At 34.2% G+C, this 17,091-nt stretch overlaps 1 protein-coding gene across 3 annotated transcripts in view; it reads left to right on the top strand.

Annotated features, from left to right (window-relative positions):
* The first annotated feature begins 606 nt into the window (after nucleotides 1-606).
* Nucleotides 607-17,091, top strand: part of sim1a (SIM bHLH transcription factor 1a) — a 29,726-nt gene continuing 13,241 nt past the window's right edge. For 2 of the 3 annotated variants that reach the window (XM_067449370.1, XM_067449369.1), the window contains exons 1-9: nucleotides 607-760; nucleotides 1,000-1,430; nucleotides 5,514-5,596; nucleotides 6,238-6,327; nucleotides 6,428-6,536; nucleotides 6,632-6,717; nucleotides 7,662-7,861; nucleotides 9,879-9,985; nucleotides 10,518-10,665. In XM_067449370.1, coding sequence (XP_067305471.1) covers nucleotides 1,256-1,430; nucleotides 5,514-5,596; nucleotides 6,238-6,327; nucleotides 6,428-6,536; nucleotides 6,632-6,717; nucleotides 7,662-7,861; nucleotides 9,879-9,985; nucleotides 10,518-10,665 — 998 coding nt within the window. In that variant the 5' untranslated portion in view covers nucleotides 607-760; nucleotides 1,000-1,255. Of the gene's footprint in view, nucleotides 761-999; nucleotides 1,431-5,513; nucleotides 5,597-6,237; nucleotides 6,328-6,427; nucleotides 6,537-6,631; nucleotides 6,718-7,661; nucleotides 7,862-9,878; nucleotides 9,986-10,517; nucleotides 10,666-17,091 lie in introns of those variants that run through there. The other variant, XM_067449371.1, reaches the window with a different exon arrangement.

Here is a 17,091-nt window from a genome sequence, read left to right as displayed (position 1 = left end):
AAAAATTGAAACCAGTGCTTGGGTTTGTCCACATTCAAAACTAATTATTTTTAGAGTGTGGCTTTAAATTAATTTAATTTGGTACATTAAGTCTGTTTTTCTAATATTTATATATATATATATATGACAGATGATAGATACTCTAAAAATGTTGGGTTGTTTCAACCCAAATGTGTGACAAATATGGACAAACTCAAATCTTTAAAATGTAATTTAAAGTTTTAACCTAATGCTGGGATTCTTCCATATTTGACCCTAATTTAAAAACCTAGGTAGATAGATAGATAGATAGATAGATAGATAGATAGATAGATAGATAGATAGATAGATAGATAGATAGATAGATAGATAGATAGATAGATAGATAGATAGATAGATAGATAGATAGATAGATAGATAGATAGATAGATAGATAGATAGATAGATTTAAATGCAAATGTTATTCATAGTGTGTTATGGGTCAGGGGTCATAGTTTCTAACAAATCGTGATTTGGCATGGAGCGGCCGCTTGCGAATGGGATCCAATGGGAAAATCCTGTCAGGTCCTTCAGTGTCCAATGAGCTGAGATCAGGGGGAGGGTCCGCGTGCTGCCCAGACAGAAAGAGACTTCAACAAACTCTCCTCCAAACACGAGCCTTCTGGATACAAAGATGCCATGTTTGCCGTGGAATTCCGCGTGAATTAGGGCTCGAGCGCGAGTCTGGATATTTCCCGTTGTGGACTTACGGAGAGAGCGCGAGTTCAGTCGGATCTGTGAGGTAAGAAGACGGGCAAGTTCTAGCCTAAAGTTTCACTTCAAGAAAACATGATGTTATAAATGCGCAGATGTGTTCAGTGCATACAATAGAGTAGGTGTATCTAGAAAGAATACGCGCAGTTTATGATCATAAACATCAGTTTAATATGAATATATTAAGATGCATTAGAGCGTTCTCCTCACACCACTCGTGCATTTCAAAAGTCGGAAGAGAATGAAGGTCAATCTGCTGTTTTCCAGGAATATTTTGCGCGTCTGATTGACTGATGGATGGATGGAAGGAAGTTCCCTGGTGAAGAGATTCTGGGCCCGAATGGATTTGATGTGCGCGATGAGACGCTAATAATGATGAAGGTGTGTGTGTCTCAGGAGCATTAGTAAAGCGATGGCAGGAACTCTACCAGGACGCCTCTGAACGCTTCCTCCGCGGGTGAAACGGCTTTGATATCACGCATGCGGTTGAGTTTGAGTTTGAGCTGAAGAGCATCGCGCTGTCATGAAGGAGAAGTCGAAGAACGCGGCGCGTACGCGGCGGGAGAAGGAGAACAGCGAGTTTTATGAGCTGGCCAAACTGTTGCCTCTGCCCTCGGCCATCACCTCACAGCTGGACAAAGCCTCCATCATCAGACTCACCACCAGCTACCTGAAGATGAGGATAGTCTTCCCAGAAGGTAACGTTATTAGGCTGCTGTGTGTGTGGAACTAATGGGAGCTGGTTTGGACGTCGTCTTCTGCGAGTATCCTAACGAAATCTTTAGTTTTAGGAAGCTTCACAGCATTATTAGTATTCTTTTCAGCTATAATAATATATGCCTATTACTATTGTGGTGTTATTACTAATAAATATTAGCCATACCCTTGGTTAGTTCAGAGAAAGTGTTATTATTATTACGCTCTAAAATGCTGGGCTGTTTGAGCTCGGGTCACAAATGGACAAACAACCGTCAGGTTTAAACATTTAAAAACATTTAACCAACCGTCAGGTTTAAACATTTAAAAACATTTAACCAACCGTCAGGTTTAAACATTTAAAAACATTTAACCAACAGTCAGGTTTAAACATTTAAAAACATTTAACCAACCGTCAGGTTTAAACATTTAGGTAAGGCAGTTTTATTTGTATAGCACAGTTCATACACAATGGCAATTCAAAGTGCTTTACATAGAAATGAATTCAAATAGTGATAACGTATGCATAATAAATAAGAATACAATACAATGTAAATACAATGTGTAAGAATTAAAATAAAAACAAGGAAAAAAAAAAAATATATATATATATATATATATATATATATATATATATATATATATATATATATATATATTGTGTGTGTGTGTGTAATGGTGAGAAATAATTGTAAAAAATATATATATATATATTTAACCAACCGTTAGGTTTAAATATTTTTTTAAAAAAAAAATCGAACCAACCGTTGGGTTTAAACGTTTTAAAAAAAATTACCTACAGTTGTGTTTAAACATTTCAACGGTTGGGTTTGTCCGTATTTTGGCCCTTTTTAGACGGCATTTTTTGGAGTGTATCATTATTTATTTTAATACATTACTGTTTGTTCTATAGTCTTTTGATATAGACATGCCGGCTGTGTGTAATAAAGGCCTTAAAGAACAGCTTCACTTTAAAATCTCAGTCACGCGCAATACAGCTATAGCGCCTTCCGAAATCATCAAAAATCTCCAACATTATAAGTGAGTGAGAGCAGTAATGAAGACGATCTAATGAGAGGAGTTTATAGTAGGCCTATTCCTGTTCGTTTTTAAATTTCGGCCTGCTATATTCAGACAATTTTTTATATATTTTTTTATTATATATAATCAAAATAATAAATATATATATATATATATATATATATATATATATATATATATATATATATATATATAGTAGGCTATATATTCAGCCTATATACGCTGCTAATAGAGCTATTCTTTCTTGAATTTGATTGAAAAGTCGAATGACTTTATTAAAGCAATGAGATTGATGTTTGAATCTGGGTTTTTTTGTTTGTTTGTTTGTTTTTTGGTTTTTTGATACTCAGACATCATAATATTTCTGATTATTATAAGGGTATTATTTTCCACTTTCTCTTCTGAAGACGAACAGCGCCAATTATCGTCCGATCAACACCTGACTGGACACGAGTAGCTATATGGAATAAATAAAATTGACAGTTAATATTATTATTATTAATATTATTGTTTTTATAAGGCTATTATAATTGTATTAGTATTATTACTAGGCCTATTAAACGGTAATAAAAAAGCCAAAGCGGATGTGTGTGATTTATGGCATCATTCAGAGTCTAAACCAAGAGAAATCTTCATCGACATCCACAGCTTTATCCTCACCAGCGCGCGCTTATTCATCTCTTAAACGTGTGTGATCATATGATAGGCGTATTTACTGGCTTGAAGAAAGAGAAGCATGTCATGTTTATTATACAGCATATAGAACTATTAAAAATTCTCAATAATAAATGTCATTAAAATGTTTGAAACTGCTGCATGAAAACGAATTATTTGAAACGGGTGAAGACAGACTAATGTATTTATTCATTTGCATTGCATGTTTATTCGGCTGTGTGTGTGTGTGTGTGTGTGTGTGTGTGTGTGTGTGTGTGTGTGTGTGTGTGTGTGTGTGTGTGTAACAGAATAGTTTAAAATAAGCATATGGTAATAATTACACATTCTCTCTCTTGCTACACTCCAAAAAATGAACGATCTGAAGGCTATTTTCGCGTTGATGTCAGAAAGAAAACACATTTGTGTTTCCACAAAGAACCTTTCGGTGAACCGTTCCAAAAGACCCGTTTTTCGGAGTGTGAAGAGCATTGAACATTGTAAATTGTCGCATGTGCTGCTCTCATTACACTCATGCAGGTTTAATGTGAGCGAGAGGTCAGCGAGGTCAGAGGAGAGACAGCTCGAGGAAATGACACTGTAAAGTTTTATTAGAAAACGAAACGAAGGTGAAGGTGCTTTTATGATGGTTATTTATTGCTCGGTTGTGAAGAGAATCATTCTGACGGACACTGATGTCAAATAATATTCCACCCGTGTAATACAGGCACTGTACGCAAACGGCCTGTTTTCCCGGTTTTATTCTTGTGGTCCGGTTTTTTTTTTTTTTTTTTTTTTTTTTTTTTATCTCTCAGGTTTGGTTGTAGTATTTTATTTTATTTTATTTTTTAATCAACAATTTCTCTTGGACGTAAATCCGTTTTACTGTCTTTCAAAAATTTAAAATGTCAAAATCTTATTTATAACGGTCATGTTGCCTATTTGAAAATAAAATAGACAGACTTGTAATTTAGTATGAATAAAGACAGCAGGGGTGTTGTTCTCCGCAGATTCTCCGCTCTTCCAGAACAAACAGAAGAGCTTTAAAAGGCTTACCGCGGACGCCTTGTCTCGCGAACAGATGAAACATTTCATCCGTTGATTATGTTTTGTGTGTAAAATGCGTTACTCCTTTTGCTGATGTAAAGTTCGTGTGATGACGACCTCGCGGATTTGCCTATGAATAATCATAACTTCTCTACACTCCGAATAATTCTGTGTTGTTTGGTTGACATGCGGACAAACCCAACGGTTGGATTAATGTTTTGAATTTTTAAACCCAACGGTTGGTTTAAATGTTTTGAATTTTTAAACCCAACGGTTGGATTAATGTTTTGAATTTTTAAACCCAACGGTTGGTTTAAATGTTTTGAATTTTTAAACCCAACGGTTGGTTTAAATGTTTTGAATTTTTAAACCCAACGGTTGGATTAATTTATATTGTGTTTAAATCCACCGGTTGAGTTGAGTTCATCATCGGGCCGTTCCGACGCGCATTAGCCTCAGACAGGATTTATTTAAGTGCACAATAACAATGATGTGTTGAGAGCAATTATTATTATTTAGACATTAATATTATTATAGTTTTGTTTATTTTTTGAATTATTATTTAATAAACATACTAATGTGTATTTAAACTGTAGCTATAGCTATTAGAAAGCTCAGTCACGGTCCGGTCGACTGAATTATAAAGCCATCGCGGTATCTTAATCTTCAAATAGTTGGGCCTATATATATATATATATATATATATATATATATATATATATATATATATATATATATAAGCGGCAATATAGGCCTATTTATTTTTTGTATCTGTAAATTTCCTGCCAGTCTGATAAAAACACATGTAAATGTTTCAGTGGAGAAAATAGGCTAAATGTTGAATGAGGTTATTGTGAGATTATGTCCAGTCAGCTGTTTGCGATAGTTTCTGCTGGATAAACTCCGCGGACTGACTCTGTGTGTTTAATATTAAAGTGGAATCCGAGAATGCTTTGATCTGATGTTTGTTTTCGTGTGATTTGCATTTCAATAAGGATTGTGTGTGTCAGTCTGTTTGCTTTATCGAGTTTCAGCGCCTGTACGGTCCATAAATACTCCTCATTTACATTCAGCGTGTTTACAGTCAATTCAGCGGGAAAATATTGACTAATGGATCGTCAGAACACAGACTATTAGCCCATTTTTGCTGCTGTTATTTATTATTATTAGCCTATTATTATTATTATTATTATTATTATTTTTTTTGAGCTGCTTTGGAGTTATATTATTTATTCCGTCAAAACGAATGCACGTTAGAGACATTTAATTTGTACGCTGAGATTGTCTGTTTTCAGGCTTTTGTATTTCCTCGTTTGTATCCGTTAATAAACGGAGGTGTGTTTCAGGTCTCGGGGAATCCTGGGGCCATGTGAGCCGCGCGAGCTCTCTGGACAATGTGGGCCGTGAGTTAGGATCTCATCTGCTTCAGGTAGCCTTCACACAAATAATACTTCACATTCAAAACGATATTATTATATATAATCATTCAAATATTCTATTAGGCTTATTCTGATATCAAATGATGACATTTTTAAATGATTGTATAGATTCTTTCTTTATTTTTTATTTCGAACAACAACCACGCAATATCAAAAATAATGATTGTATAGATCTGTATAGAAATGTAATGAACGATTGTAATGATTGTATAGAAATGATTGAGATCTATGTAGAATTCTTGTGGCCGTCTATGGATATCAAGATTTGAAAGTTACTTCGATTTTTTTTATGTAACTATGATATTTAATAATTTCCTTAAATTATTAAAATAATTTGTGTGTCTATGTTTTTGTTTTTTGTTACATGAAAAAATAATTTGATCTGATTCAAATGTTTCATATATTAGGCTACATCTTGCTCTAAAATTATAAACAAGAAATTGATTTAATATAACTGTAATGAATTATTTTTAAGGACCGCACTTATTTGAAGGTGTCATTGTTAGAGTGTCAGTGCTGATAATAATAATGAACTACATGTACCTACTCTAGGTTTAGGGTTAGGATTAGTTGCATGTAATTAAGCTCAATTTAAAGTTATGACTATAATAACTACATGCATTTTCTTCAGACATTGGACGGCTTCATTTTTGTGGTGGCTCCTGATGGTAAAATCATGTACATTTCTGAGACGGCGTCAGTGCATTTAGGGTTGTCACAGGTAAAGTGCATATTTCCGTATTTGCTCTATTGATATTCATCCGTTAGGTCATAATGTTTCGGGCCGCTTCGACTGCAATGACAGAAGTTCATTTTAACAGGTAGAGCTGACGGGGAACAGCATTTATGAATACATCCACCCCGCAGACCATGACGAAATGACCGCGGTGCTGACGGCCCACCAGCCGTATCATTCACACTTCGTCCACGGTGAGACACACACACACACACACACTCCGCTCCTTCTGCCCATCTCCCCCTTTAAAGCGCTCCTTCACCTTCAACTACTTCCTGTTCTTTTCCAGAATATGAAATGGAGCGATCGTTCTTTTTGAGGATGAAATGCGTCCTCGCTAAAAGAAACGCCGGCCTGACGTGTGGTGGATACAAGGTGTGCTCTCGTTCCTTTTTTTATGTGTTCTCTTTAGTGTCAATACAAGTAAATATTTCTCCTTAGAAGAAAAGGCTCTATTTCAAATCCTAAAGGCTTCACATAAACCCTGTAAAAAATAAGAAATATCGGAAAATGTACTGGTCATTTTATGCCAGTACATTATCCAGTAATTTAACGGAAATTTCTGTAGGTTTTGGGTAACATAATTTGAAGTGTTTAGTTTAAAATAAGACCAAATTTATGGATATAGACCATAGGGTTTAAGAGCTGCAGACATTTTTATTTGGGGTATGTCGTTTCTTTTTAATTCTCAAAAAAAGGGACGAGGGTTAAGAGGTTAACCCTTAAAACACAAACTAATGCAATGTGTAACTCAAAATGCAGGTAAAACACCTGTAAAAACCCAATACGGATTTTTTTTTCTATATTTTTTTTTTTTGATTCTATTTTTAGGGGCTTTTTTTTTTACGGTGATTTAGTTTTATTTCATTTTGATGACATTTTATGAATTAAGCAGCTCATAAACATGCTCTCTAAAAAAAATTGGGTTTCAACCCAAATTTGGGTTAAATAAGGAAAAAGGAAAGTCTTAAATAATAAGTAAATCCAACAGTTGGGTTAAAAATGAAATAAATAAAAAAATAATGTTCATACTTCAGTCAAATTGAGCTTAAAACAGCCCAGCATTTTTTCGAGTGCACTTTCTCACTATAGAAACCTGAAATAACCCATTAAACATAATGTGTTTGATATATTTAATATGGACAAACCCCTAAAAAAAGGTAAATTAATGGTTGGGTTTGTCCACATTTGACCCAAACAAGGGTTGAAACAACCCAGCAGTTTATTTGAGCGTATAGTGAAGATCTTTAGCTGTTTAAATGGAGCTCAGCTCACCCGTTTGGCATCTCATTGTGTGTGTGTGTGTGTGTGTGTTTCAGGTGATCCACTGCAGCGGCTATCTGAAGATTAGGCAGTACAGTTTAGACATGTCTCCGTTCGACGGCTGCTATCAGAACGTGGGTCTGGTGGCCGTCGGGCACTCTCTGCCCCCCAGTGCCGTCACCGAGATCAAGCTCCACAGCAATATGTTCATGTTCAGAGCCAGCCTGGACATGAAGCTCATTTTCCTGGACTCCAGGTACCGTGTGTTCTGCTCAGCATATACGCAAACACACATTTGCTAGTTTTATTTACATCAGATAATAGAGGCAATTGGGCCTGAAGACCTGATGCAAACACTTTACAATAAGGTCCCATAGATCAGGGCTTTCCAAACTTTATAATGCCAAGGACCTCCAAATATGATGGACCTTTATGAGGGCTAAAATCACTCTATTTTTAATCTAAGAAAAAGCATTTAAACTGTTAGATAAATAGTAAGTGTTACATTTATAAATACAACATATTGTTTCCCAACTTAAATTGGCTACACTTAATGTTGGATGTTTAAACCTGAACATTTTCAATTAAAAATTATTTGTATAAGCAACTTTCACAATAATTGTATGTAAGCAATTTACGTACTTGCCTTACAACCTCAGTGAGCGAGATGAAGAGAAAAACTCAATATACAATTCTAGAAAGTATGAATACGGCAAAAAAGGAGAGAAATATTTAGAAAAGAAACGCTTAGAGTAGACTTTACCCATTTTTGCTTTCTCTTTTTATTCTCTGATATGTTCTGGAGGACCCCAGTTTGAAACCAAATCAATGATGCACCAAATGATAATGAGCAATAATTGTGTTTATTATTGTTTGTGGATGTTATTTAATAAAAATACAACTATTACAAAAATACAAAAATAGTCCCTTAAATAATACGATCAGACTTTAGTTTATGGTCCAATTCTCACTATTAACCGCGACATTTCCCTCAATAAACTCCTAATCACTGCTTATTAATAGTTTGTGCAGTAGTTGTTAAGTTGAGGTATTTGGATGTAGAATATGATCATCAGAATAAGGCATTAATATGTGCTTTATAAGTGCTAATAAACAGCCAATATCCTAGTAATATGCATGATAATAAGCAACTAGTTAATAGAGAGAATTGGACCCTAAACTAAAGTCTTACCCTTAATATTAACAGATATTTTAATAATGTAGTAAATGTTGAAATTGACACAAACTTAATATATTTTTGTTCATTGTTAGCTATCTAATGTTAGCTTATTGTAAAGTGTTACCATTTCAGTGCAAGTTGTATTATAAGGATAACAATTTGAGTAAAACATACAAATTTGACAATTTAAAAGGAAACATGAATATCAGAACATGTTTTTTTTGTGGTTTTTTTGGAAGCAAGAAAACACCGTAAAAATGATTTAGCCAAGCTGTAAATTAAACGAGACGATATCATTTGGCAAGAATATACTGTCCCAGTGTTTTCCTTCAGTCTGGTCACGTCAATGTGACATTTCTTTGTAATTATTTGTGAAAATGACCAGAAATTTCTGAGAGAAAATTGTCCCCACACGATTTGTTTTATCACGATGTCACTAATTTTCAAGATTTGATTAGTGAGCAAAATAATCTTCAATATGTATTATTCATTTTATGTCATAACCCTTTCTTTTCAGGGTCACACTTTATAATAAGGCGTCAGTGTTACAGTGTAATTATATATTTCAGTACTGAGTAATATTAATTAACTACATGTACTTACTATAGGGTTAGTGTTTGGTTGAGGGTTATTTGCGTGTAATTATGCATCATTTACTGCTATTACTATAATAATTGCATGTAGCAATGACACTGTAAAATGGTGGTACCCTTATTTTGTTTTATTTAGAATATGGTCAGACTTTTGGAGTCATCTCTGTGTGTTCATATATATTTATGTATTATTGAAAATCATTTTTTCAAAGCAACCAATGACACAAGCAGATCATGTGCTTGTGTGTGTGTGTGTGTGTGTGTGTGTGTGTGTGTGTGTGTGTGTGTGTGTGTGTGTGTGTGTGTGTGTGTGTGTGTATGATTGTGTAAATGCAGCTTTGTTTGTGCACTTCTCTCTCTCTCTGTGCGCATATGCAGCTGTGTTTAGCGAGCCAGGTTTGCACGTCGGGCCTGCGTTTGACCAGATTTGTCCAGAGTGTGGACAGGTGTTTGTGCTCACGCCAACACTATTGTTATTCGGCTGTGTTTGTGTCCACCAGGGTCGCGGAGCTCACCGGCTACGAGCCACAAGACTTAATAGAGAAGACACTTTATCATCACGTCCACAGCTGTGACACTTTCCATCTCCGCTGCGCGCACCACTTGTGTGAGTAAGGTTTGTTTTCCTCATTCCTTTACAGCAGCTTTAGTCATGACAAACTCCTCCACGTCTTCAGGGTACGACTGCGCGCGGTAATTAATAATACCACATTACAGGAGATGAATATGATTTCCCAGCCTCAACGTACCGGCTTCAGCATTAACGTCGATTAAACATGCAATCTATTAGTCGCTAAATTAGTGAGCCAGATTGAAAATGAGAATGTTTTTAGCCCTTAAAAACACAAGTATCTATTATCCATTGTTTTATCTGTTACATTCCTGATTGCAGCACAACACCGCTTATTAACAGACACAATATTTGACATTATTTGCTATAAATAGTTATTAGGCTGTGAGAGAAACGGCAGCTTATGGTTTAAACATGCAAATGAAAGCAGTAATTAGCTTTTACTGGGAAAAAAAGGAGATCAGAGTGTTGCCGATGGAAGTAAACGGCAAATGCGTGAAAGGTTTGTGATGTGAAGGTGTCAGGATTGTTCTTGAATTGATGGATTGTGTTTTTTTTTCCTCTGTAGTGCTGGTGAAAGGACAGGTCACCACCAAATACTACCGGTTCCTGGCCAAGCAGGGCGGCTGGGTTTGGGTTCAGAGTTACGCCACGATCGTCCACAACAGCAGATCGTCCAGACCGCACTGCATCGTCAGCGTCAACTACGTCCTCACGTGAGTCTGTGTGTGTGTGTGCGTGCGTGTGTGTGCGTGCGTGTGTGTGCGTGCGTGTGTGTGTGCGTGCGTGTGTGCGTGTGTGTGTGTGTGTGTGTGTGTGCGTCTACAAAACAGCACTTTTGATTCTCATCATCATTTTGCAACATTAAAGGATATTTAAAGCTACAAAGCCTTTAGAGTGATGTATTTGTAATATTTTGAATAGGTCACGTTTTTAACACATTGCATTTTTAAACTACAGTTTTGAGTATTTCAACATTCAGAACTAATACATTTATCATGTGTGTGTGTATATATATATATATATATATATATATATATATTATATTATATTATATTATATTATATTATACATATATTAGTGCTGTCAGACCATTGTGCATCCAAAACGAAAGTTTGTGTTTATATAATATTTGTGTACTGTATATATATATATATATATATATATATATATATATATATATATATATATATATGCAGGTTTGTATTCAAAAATACATAATAATTATATACAATACACACACACACACATTATATTATACAAAGTTTCGTTGTGGATGTAATGAATCGTGTTAAAGCATTAAATTATATATATATATATATATATATATATGTACCCCTGATGACAATTTCTATGTGAATATATAGTAAAGTGTGATTTATTCCAGTGATCAAAGCTGAATTTATCATCATTACTCCAGTCTTCAGTCTCATGATCCTTCACTAATCACTCTCAGATGAGAATTTACTGCTCAAGAATAATATTTTCAATGCTAATGATGTTTTTGATGTATATCATATTTTTGTGGAAAACGGGATACATTTTTAAGGCTTTATTGAGGATGATAATAATAGAAAGCTCAAAGAACAGCATTTATTTAAAATTGAAATAATTTGCAACAATGCTTTTACTGTCATAACACAGATCAATCTGTACTGAATAAAATTATTAATTTCTTTAAAGTAAAGTATTTGATCCTAACTTTTCAGTGGTACTGCATATGCATGTAAAAGTACATTTCCAAACGTCTTAATTGGTTTGCACTGTAACGTAGGATAATTAAATTAACATTAATACTTATCCTAAAATGTTTAATAATGCGAATAAAAAAAACGTAAACAGTAATGGCCAGCCTTGGAAAACTGACATCTTCACCCTTTATTCAAATTATTATTAATGTGTTAAAGATTATGTTAGCATATTGCGGTTGTGGTTGGAATCGATTGTTTAGTTTGTGACGATAACTCAATGAAATTTGTGTGAAGAACATTTTTGGTCAGCCTGTCATATAAAGAAATTATGAACGAGAGAACCAACTAATTATTATATTAATAATTAATAATGTTGTAGTCAATGAATGCCTTTTGTTTTCTGTGGATTGCCAAATAATTTAGTCAGATAACTGCCTTAACCAAGTTTAGTGTTTTGTTATTCCCTCGTATTTAAAATAATTTAAAAAATATATAAAATATTTGACTCATATTTTGATGGTTAAATCAAACTTGTAGGGTCATTAAATATAAATATCCCCTTTGGACATGACTGTACAGAAGTCCACCTGTACATGACTAACATGCATGCAGTGTATTAGGCAAACGTGTGGTAATGCCATATCATTTCCTCAATCTTCTGTCTACGACTGTGTTGATTTGCACACATTAGTCCACTATTAAACAGCCAAAAGGCTCATCTCAGTGAGCTACAACTAACAATCGGTTCAATATATTATCATTAAGGTTTAAATTGATGGTGTCTGCAGAATCCAGCCCTGACAGTGACTGCGTGACTCTAAGCTGGCCTGATGCTCATCAGTCAGTTTTGGGGTGTCATTCCTGCTCTCGCTGTATGTAAAATGCCAGCTGCATGTACAGGATCTGCATGGGAGCCAGGGGTTGCACATGATTTATTTGTCATGCATTCATACTGACAAACTCTGTGCATTACCACAATGAACTTTTCCACTGGAGCTCCCTGGAAAGAATGAGGTGGGATTGAGCAATGGAGCCATCGCTCACACTACGGCTTTGAGCGAGAGGCGTAAGGGAGAGCGAAATGCAGCATTTGTGTGCACACGTCTAAAAAAGCCCATTAGAACCGATGCCAGCATCTGGAGCATCCACCCCCCTCGTTCTGCCTCCTTTGCTATCTATCTGTTACAGATGTAAATGAATTTGCGTGCCATAAAACCCTTCATTAAAACTGGACTGGGTTTAATGTGCCAGTCTGCCAGTGGCCTGCGAGTGTCAGATAGCTCTTCAGCCACAGCTATAAAGGAAAAGTGTTTATGAGGTTTAATTAATAGGCTGTAAAGATGATGAGTGTTTATAGCTCACAGCTTGCTAAGAGTGTCCATGAAGGGAGTTCTCTTCTTTTGTCACTTTTCATCATTCGGTTTCTATGGAAGCTTGATTCCGCCTCATATAAAGTCAGGATTGTGTGATATAAAGTCAGGATTGTGAGATATAAAGTCAGAATTGTGAGATATAAGGTCAGAATTGAGAGATATAAAGTCAGGATTGTGTGATATAAAGTCAGAATTGTGAGATATAAAGTCAGAATTGTGAGATATAAAGTCAGGATTGAGAGATATAAAGTCAGAATTGTGAGATATAAAGTCAGAATTGTGAGATATAAAGTCAGAATTGTGAGATATAAGGTCAGAATTGAGAGATATAAAGTCAGGATTGTGAGATATAAAGTCAGAATTGAGAGATATAAAGTCAGGATTGTGTGATATAAAGTCAGAATTGAGTGATATAAAGTCAGAATTGTGAGATATAAAGTCAGAATTGTGAGATATAAAGTCAGAATTGTGAGATATAAGGTCAGAATTGAGAGATATAAAGTCAGGATTGTGAGATATAAAGTCAGAATTGAGAGATATAAAGTCAGAATTGTGAGATATAAAGTCAGGATTGAGTGATATAAAGTCAGGATTGAGTGATATAAAGTCAGAATTGTGAGATATAAAGTCAGAATTGAGAGATATAAAGTCAGGATTGTGTGATATAAAGTCAGAATTGTGAGATATAAAGTCAGGATTGTGAGATATAAAGTCAGAATTGAGTGATATAAAGTCAGAATTGAGTGATATAAAGTCAGGATTGAGTGATATAAAGTCAGGATTGAGTGATATAAAGTCAGAATTGAGTGATATAAAGTCAGAATTGTGAGATATAAAGTCAGGATTGAGTGATATAAAGTCAGAATTGAGTGATATAAAGTCAGAATTGAGTGATATAAAGTCAGAATTGTGAGATATAAGGTAAGAATTGTGAGATATAAAGTCAGAATTGAGAGATATAAAGTCAGGATTGTGAGATATAAAGTCAGAATTGAGTGATATAAAGTCAGGATTGAGTGATATAAAGTCAGAATTGTGTGATATAAAGTCAGGATTGTGAGATATAAAGTCAGGATTGTGAGATATAAAGTCAGGATTGTGAGATATAAAGTCAGGATTGAGAGATATAAAGTCAGAATTGTGAGATATAAAGTCAGAATTGTGAGATATAAAGTCAGAATTGTGAGATATAAGGTCAGAATTGAGAGATATAAAGTCAGGATTGTGAGATATAAAGTCAGAATTGAGAGATATAAAGTCAGGATTGTGTGATATAAAGTCAGAATTGAGTGATATAAAGTCAGAATTGTGAGATATAAAGTCAGGATTGAGTGATATAAAGTCAGAATTGTGAGATATAAAGTCAGAATTGTGAGATATAAAGTCAGAATTGAGAGATATAAAGTCAGGATTGTGTGATATAAAGTCAGAATTGTGAGATATAAAGTCAGGATTGTGAGATATAAAGTCAGGATTGAGTGATATAAAGTCAGAATTGAGTGATATAAAGTCAGAATTGAGTGATATAAAGTCAGAATTGTGAGATATAAGGTAAGAATTGTGAGATATAAAGTCAGAATTGAGAGATATAAAGTCAGGATTGTGAGATATAAAGTCAGAATTGAGTGATATAAAGTCAGGATTGAGTGATATAAAGTCAGAATTGTGTGATATAAAGTCAGGATTGTGAGATATAAAGTCAGAATTGAGTGATATAAAGTCAGAATTGCGAGATATAAAGTCAGGATTGTGTGATATAAAGCCAGGATTGTGAGATATAAAGTCAGAATTGAGAGATATAAAGTCAGAATTGAGTGATATAAAGTCAGGATTGTGAGATATAAAGTCAGAATTGAGAGATATAAAGTCAGGATTGTGAGATATAAAGTCAGAATTGAGAGATATAAAGTCAGGATTGTGAGATATAAAGTCAGAATTGTGAGATATAAGGTCAGAATTGTGAGATATAAAGTCAGAATTGAGAGATATAAAGTCAGGATTGTGTGATATAAAGTCAGGATTGTGAGATATAAAGTCATAATTGAGAGATATAAAGTCAGGATTGTGAGATATAAAGTCAGAATTGAGTGATATAAAGTCAGGATTGTGAGATATAAAGTCAGAATTGAGAGATATAAAGTCAGGATTGTGAGATATAAAGTCAGAATTGAGAGATATAAAGTCAGGATTGTGAGATAAAAAGTCAGAATTGTGAGATATAAGGTCAGAATTGTGAGATATAAAGTCAGAATTGAGAGATATAAAGTCAGGATTGTGTGATATAAAGTCAGGATTGTGAGATATAAAGTCAGAATTGTGTGATATAAAGTCAGAATTGTGAGATATAAAGTCAGAATTGTGAGATATAAAGTCAGAATTGAGTGATATAAAGTCAGGATTGTGAGATATAAAGTCAGAATTGAGTGATATAAAGTCAGGATTGTGTGATATAAAGTCAGGATTGTGTGATATAAAGTCAGAATTGAGAGATATAAAGTCAGAATTGAGTGATATAAAGTCAGGATTGTGTGATATAAAGTCAGGATTGTTTGATATAAAGTCAGGATTGTGTGATATAAAGTCAGGATTGTGTGATATAAAGTCAGAATTGTGAGATATAAAGTCAGAATTGAGAGATATAAAGTCAGGATTGTGAGATATAAAGTCAGAATTGAGAGATATAAAGTCAGAATTGAGTGATATAAAGTCAGGATTGTGTGATATAAAGTCAGGATTGTGTGATATAAAGTCAGGATTGTGTGATATAAAGTCAGGATTGTGTGATATAAAGTCAGGATTGTGAGATATAAAGTCAGGATTGTGTGATATAAAGTCAGGATTGTGTGATATAAAGTCAGAATTGAGTGATATTAAGTCAGAATTGAGTGATATAAAGTCAGGATTGTGTGATATAAAGTCAGGATTGTGAGATATAAAGTCAGAATTGAGAGATATTAAGTCAGAATTGAGAGATATAAAGTCAGAATTGTGAGATATTAAGTCAGAATTGAGAGATATAAAGTCAGAATTGTGAGATATAAAGTCAGAATTGCGAGATATAAAGTCAGAATTGCGAGATATAAAGTCAGGATTGTGAGATATAAAGTCAGGATTGTGTGATATAAAGTCAGAATTGTGTGATATAAAGTCAGGATTGTGTGATATAAAGTCAGGATTGTGTGATATAAAGTCAGAATTGTGTGATATAAAGTCAGGATTGTGTGATATAAAGTCAGGATTGTGTGATATAAAGTCAGAATTGAGTGATATTAAGTCAGAATTGAGTGATATAAAGTCAGAATTGTGAGATATAAAGTCAGAATTGAGTGATATAAAGTCAGAATTGCGAGATATAAAGTCAGGATTGTGAGATATAAAGTCAGGATTGTGTGATATAAAGTCAGAATTGAGAGATATAAAGTCAGGATTGTGTGATATAAAGTCAGAATTGCGAGATATAAAGTCAGAATTGTGTGATATAAAGTCAGAATTGCGAAATATTAAGTCAGAATTGAGAGATATAAAGTCAGGACTGTGAGATATAAAGTCAGGACTGTGAGATATAAAGTCAGAATTGTGAGATATAAAGTCAGGATTGTGTGATATAAAGTCAGAATTGAGTGATATAAAGTCAGGATTGTGAGATATAAAGTCAGAATTGTGAGATATAAAGTCAGGATTGTGAGATATAAAGTCAGGATTGTGAGATATAAAGTCAGGATTGTGAGATATAAAGTCAGAATTGTGAGATATAAAGTCAGAATTGTGAGATATAAAGTCAGGATTGTGAGATATAAAGTCAGAATTGTGAGATATAAAGTCAGGATTGTGAGATATAAAGTCAGGATTGTGTGATATAAAGTCAGGATTGTGAGATATAAAGTCAGGATTGTGAGATATAAAGTCAGAATTGTGAGATATAAAGTCAGGATTGTGAGATATAAAGTCAGAATTATGAGATATAAAGTCAGAATTGTGAGATATAAAGTCAGGATTGTGAGATATAAAGTCAGAATTGTGAGATATAAAGTCAGGATTGTGAGATATAAAGTCAGGATTGTGAGATATAAAGTCAGGA

Source organism: Pseudorasbora parva, chromosome 7 (genome assembly GCF_024679245.1).
Source record: "Pseudorasbora parva isolate DD20220531a chromosome 7, ASM2467924v1, whole genome shotgun sequence".
Classification (NCBI taxonomy): Eukaryota; Metazoa; Chordata; class Actinopteri; order Cypriniformes; family Gobionidae; genus Pseudorasbora; species Pseudorasbora parva.
Note: the sequence above shows the minus strand (reverse complement) of the source record. Positions and strands in the feature narration are given on the sequence as shown.